This window comes from Brachyhypopomus gauderio, chromosome 5 (assembly GCF_052324685.1).
Source record: "Brachyhypopomus gauderio isolate BG-103 chromosome 5, BGAUD_0.2, whole genome shotgun sequence".
Lineage (NCBI taxonomy): Eukaryota > Metazoa > Chordata > Actinopteri > Gymnotiformes > Hypopomidae > Brachyhypopomus > Brachyhypopomus gauderio.
In genome coordinates, this window is record NC_135215.1 from 13117267 (window position 1) to 13123266 (window position 6000).

Consider the following 6000-nt stretch of genomic DNA (forward strand, 5'->3'; position numbering starts at 1 on the left):
CAGTCAATGTTTACATGCACTTGGCTATTCAAATAATGAAAAACCCCAAGTTTACATGAACACAGTGGTAATCGGATTCCTAATTTGCATCTAGCCAATAATAATAATAATGAGAACTTCAGACCTCTTGCTGTGGGTTTTTAAAAACATGGACCTTAACTGGTAAATAAGGATATGTTCTTGTTTTTTGTGGTTACTAACAGTGTGCAATGCTGGCCTTCGTATGGCTGGTCTTTATGCGTCTTTGGTAGCCATTTCATGGGTGCTGAATTAAATTTTGCTAGCTGCTTCTGGAAGAGCACTCCACTCTATCCAGTTATGTTTGTGTGCATACACAGTCTGAGAAAACCGAAGGAGATCAGCGTTAGGGTATACATGCGCTGAGAAATCCCATCAATGAGCTAAAATCCAGCTCTCTTTATTGGATTCCTTAATCGGATTTCTAGGCCTTAATCTGATCTAAAGACTCTGAATATGCTGTTTACATGACCACTTGAATAATCAGACAACCGCAGAACTCAGATTATAATCAGATTACTAAATGCATGTAAACACACTCGGTGCTTTCTCCTGATTCATATGCATTTAATTCCTAGCAGTTTGCAGTAAAATGTATTGGTTTCATTGAAAGACATTAAGGTTCATTTTGGAAAACATTTCATTGTAAACACAATCTCACAATTTCAAATTAGAATTTGTATGTATCGACTCATGAAGTTATTAAGATTAGGGTTGTTTTTTATGATGTAAACCCATGTGAATGTAATGATGTCGCACTCTCTATGTATATGTATTGGAGTTGCACTAAAGCTGAAGGAGAAAGCTCGTCTGCAATAGGGCAAGCCACTACCTCCTCTCCCCTGCTACCACTTCCTGCGTCTCATTCCCCACTTCCTGTAGAAAGGGAGGGTCTTACTATCTGACCCTCAGCTATAGGGTCTTCCTATCTGGCCCTCAGCACCAGCTGTATTCAGAGAGCGTCCGCCTTTGTAGTTCAGTGTCATTTCTTTAACCTGTAAGCGTTTTATTACAGATGTTGTCTGCACATGAAAACAATGCATTTTACATCTGAGCATTCATTAAATTAATTTTTTTAGAGAGCCTACTGTGCACTTAGGTGCAGGTCTGGTAGCATTTTACCTGTTTGGTGTTTAGGTACTTTTTGTGAAAGACATTTGTGTGTTTCTGTAGTAAGATGCAGTGAAAAGAGATAGTGGAAGCAAGATTATAAGCTCTAATAGATAGCAGTATATTGTCTAAGAGTTGTGCTGTTATGTAGATGTTACGGTAAGAAATTTGAGAAATATCCTTGAAAATTCCTTTGACAATAGTGATTAAGATGTAAGCTGTTTCTAGATCTTGTTAAAGCAACTGAGAAAGCCTCTTTATAGGGAATAGAGGTATGATCACTGAAAAGGTTATTTTGGGCAAATTAGAATTACTTTCTACATATCAAGAACAGGTGCTCCTCTCCTCTCTTCACAAATCTGGATTTCTGGATATAGATCAATTCTAGTAATCAATTTTTCAGTTTATAAACATCTTTACCACATATGTGATCCACATCTAAATTAAAGAAACCGGCCCTGACTCCATATTCTAAAAACTGAAACACTCTCCCCCTACAAGATACCATTTGAAGATCCTACCAAATCTTTAAAAACATTCCATATTAATGAAATGAATTAGAATTTCCGTGCTCTTCTATGAGCCTAAAAAGCACCTGCCCCTCCTCTACAGAACTTGCTCCGTGTCAGAGTGGGGATTCTGGATTCAGCTAGTGACCTTGGCCCCTACACCCTCCCCGTGTCATTTCCTGTAGGGAACATGCGAGCAGCCACTAGCCCAGCCATGAGAAGGGGAGGCGGAGTCACAGTGGAGGGTTAGGGTTGGCGCCCTACACCAGCAGCATACACACAGACCCCCGTACATGGAGCAGAGGGAAAGAGGCTGGCAGGCATCCTGTCATGGGGGGAAAAAGAGGTGTTCTGTTCTACAGTAATCCCTGTATACTCCACTCTCTAGTAATCCTGGTACATCTGTATGCGGTAAAATTGGCACAGAACATTATTTTTAGATGTTTCAGGTAATATTTCATTTCAGTGTGCTACTTGCACATGCAATATGGTATAACCACCAAAACAAAAAGAAACTTAAAAAAGCTTTTAAGTGAAGATTCCAAACGGCTCTAACTTACATTTAAAGTGTCTATATACTATATCATTTAGTGCCAACAGCTATCCAGCTCTTAAATGTGAATGCCTTTAATGAAAGGAAATTATGACAAAATTGGACAAAGTGCAGGATGGTTAAAAGTTTAAAAAGTTCATACTGTTTACAATAATTAGAAAAGCAGGTAACTTTTACTATAATGTACAATTTTGTAGGCTTGTTTTCTCAGTCCCACTAAGGCTTTGTGGAAACATCACGACATCACTTGAGCCATTTGTGAATTGAATCCAAACATGAAGAGGGTGGCAAGGATTATTGAGAGTTAGCTGCTTGAAGGAGGTGGGAGTGTCTCATATCAGAGGATTCCTGCACTAGCGTTAAAAGGTTAAAGGATGAGGTTAAAAGGTCAGCGGTCATGTTTGTGTGGACCATTGGAAAGGCCTGTGCCTTTGTGCAAAATCACACTTAGATAGCACAAGATGCACCTCCAGAGAGGAGCAGGGGAAGAAAGGAGACAGGCAAAGAGCAGTCGAAAGGGTGCATGGGGCGCGGGGGGAGGCGTTGCTGGTTTGCATTGCATTCTGGGATTTTCCAGGGGCACACAAAAAGAAAAGCACTGTGACATTGCTAGGGATGTGTATATTCTAGCTGAGAAATGTTTTAGTTAAACCTGAATTAAACAAAAAGCCAATAATTGTGACTCTCTACTCTTTAACAGGCTATCTAATTAGCACAGTTCATACACTTTTTATTGCATACTATACTCATATAATACTCTTATAGGTCTTTTAAGACAAATCATTTCAGCAATGAACGTTTCTATATGCACAAGAGTGTGTGGGGGGTGTGTGCATACACTAACACATTAACTTCTGTTTCTATTTCCAGACGGTGTAATTAGATTTTATTGAATTTAAAAGATGTTTCGCCTAACGATAATGTGTTGATGTTCAGAAAGTTTATTTTTCACCTGAATGGAAAGAAATATTGATTGAGAATCATATTATAATATTTTCAGTCCTAAATTAAATAGAATAAAAAAATTATCAGGTTGATATTTTTAGATAGCAGACCTAAATAAAGTCTCAGAACTGTGGATGATTTTCTTATTTTAAACAGCACTTTTTTGTTTGCCTCTTTTGTGTGTGTGTGTGTGTGTGTGCGTGCGTGCGTGCGTGCGTGCGTGTGTGTGCGCATGTAAGTGTTTTGCTATGTAATTTGCCAACTGGAACAAGAGCAAAGTCCAGAACCAAAGTGTGTATCTGGACTGGGTTTCCTGTGTTTTCCCTGTGATCGAGCAGAACACATGGTGTTTCAGGGGGAATGCAGGAATGGCACCAAGACTGTTATTCCCTGCTGACAATCCTGGGGGTTTCTGTTCAAGCCGAGCAGCAGGCAGTGTCACTTTACAGGACATGGCTATTATGACCACTCAAGTCATGTGTCACTTCTTTTTTTTTTGTTTGTTTGTGTGTGTGTGTGTGTGTGTGTGTGTGTGTGTGTGTGTGAGAGAGAGAGAGAGTGATTTTTAAACTGACAGTGTAGCCACCCCATGACAGCCTCACAGTTCTATTAGGCTTACACTGGAGCATATTCTGAGTTATCAGAAAACACTTGTCACTTAGCCAGAGAATTCATTGAGAAGAGGTCCCCAGAAACCTCTGGAATTCTTTAAGGAGATGTCGCCTGACACCTCAGACAGGTTACTTTGCCCTCTTGATGGTGCTGTCATTGGCCTGGCATTAGGTACGTCTGATGATATAGAAAGGAAAGCCAGCAGGACTGTGAGTGAGGGAATTACAGGCCACTGTTCTCCCGTGACCTCTCCCCCATCTGTGCTATGCTGTGGAGGCTGATTTCCCTGATGGTGCCAGACAGCATGGGGAAATCAAGCAGGGATTATTTTATTTATCCAATATGATGTAGCTTTTCAATAAAGGATACAATCAATGTCCAACTATCACCATGGTGCCAATGTAATACAGCATATTGGACATCTGTGCTATGGTGTGTTGCTATAACTTTAATTAAAAATAACTTTTTGAGTGATGCTCTGCTGGCAACACTGTAGTGATATTTCATTAATTCTGAAAAAACATCAAAGAAGAAAAAGATGGCATGACATCCAAACTGAGTCCTGTCAAATGTAAACAAGCCTCAAACTTCCAAAAGACACAGGCCCTCTCATCAGCGTTCCTGTCGTCCTGTGCCGTCCTGCGTGGCACCTTCATCCTCCACAGGACACTGCTCCCTTGAGTGTAACTTCTTATGACAAAAAGTGTCCTCTTCTGCAATGACACACACTCAAGCAAGACCAAACATCTGGTCGTGACTCTCTTAACCACACACAACCACACGCACCCTGAACACACAAGGACAATTACACATGTACACCTTTATAAAATGTATGTTCATGGTGCACTTATACATTTGGAATATAGATGTGCACATGTAGTCACTCCACTGCACCACATGCATAAACAGGTGACCACTGTGTGTGCAATTACATTGATACAGAGCATGATCTCATGATCACAGATGCAGATTCAATGACTACAACATTGCACTGAGCAATAATTCACACATGCATGCCTAAATACAGTATAGAACATACAAGGCACTGTGGGCTAAAATTGCACTTGGGCAAACATCTCTCATTTTGGAATCTCTAGGTTTCTAATTGATTAAACAATGGTTCTTTTCACTCAATTAAACAATGGGATATTGCTTGGCAACCATCCATTAACTGCAAGAGACTGGACAATAAAAATAGAATACACATCAAATACTCATTCTGTTTCTAATAAATGCTCATTCTATTTCTGCCCTGGGCTAAAAAAAGACCTCAATGTCTAGGTCCCTTGTTCTGCCTGCATTCTGCCAGCCCTATTTCTGGTTTACAGTCTGAATCTTAATTTTTTCCCACAATTCCACGGAAGAGTTTCTGTTCCTTTTCAGGCTTTGTAGTCTCATTGCAGCTAAGACTATTATACTACACTAGGGGTTTTGCTCTTCCTTCCTGGGTGCTCACAGTTCTTCCCAACTTGATGGGATTCATTTCACTAGCTCAATCAAGCTCTTGAATGGAATCAGCTGCAGTGGAGCAGGGTGGGAGATTAGCTGAGCCGGCTGGGCGAAAGGTGTCCCGGCCTGCGTGGAAGCACCCTGTGATGCCACACCTCTCCTAATTGCATGCCCACAAGTGCCCTACTTTCTTTGCCTTCACTTTCCAAGCAAGTCTACACTGATGCAATATGTGAAAATAGTTACTAATAAATCCTGCATTTCAATACAGTGGCCACACAAGCCCTATTCTATTTATTTCTTATTAAAATATGCTACTATTTCTATTACTGTTCATTATGATGGTGACCTTCTGAAGACCTTACACCAGTTGAAATTCACTTGTACAGTGTAATGCACATCTAGGCAACAGGAGAACGGTGCAGAGAATAAGCACACCTAAACATTGCAATAATGTTTGCACATGGAGAACACAAAGGTCTCGATCTGGTCTATAAAAAATGTGGTAAGGACACAGAAGCAATGGGGTCAAATGTCAAATAAAAGTTTATCTCAGATTGAACAGAATTCTTATGTGAAGTGGATGCCTTCAGAATTTACTGTGTGCAGTACTTTGCTCTGATAAACAGGCGACAGAACCTGCATGTCTGCTGCAATAAACTGTCTCTACATCCCACCCCCACTCTTTCCCTCTCTCTCTCTGTCCTTGTCTGTCCTCCTTTCTATGCCCCTCCCATTTCTTTACTCATCTCCATCCTTTGTCTCTCTGTCTCTCTCTCTCTCTCTGTTCTCTGTCTTTGTTAC

At 40.5% G+C, this 6000-nt stretch overlaps 1 protein-coding gene across 1 annotated transcript in view; it reads left to right on the forward strand.

Annotated features, from left to right (window-relative positions):
• The window catches only part of trpc7b (transient receptor potential cation channel, subfamily C, member 7b), a 55090-nt gene extending 51835 nt beyond the window's left edge, over positions 1-3255 (forward strand). The window contains exon 13 of the mRNA XM_077005811.1: positions 1823-3255. Coding sequence (XP_076861926.1) covers positions 1823-1844 — 22 coding nt within the window. The 3' untranslated portion in view covers positions 1845-3255. The remainder of the gene's footprint in view (positions 1-1822) is intronic.
• Positions 3256-6000: the final 2745 nt, after the last annotated feature.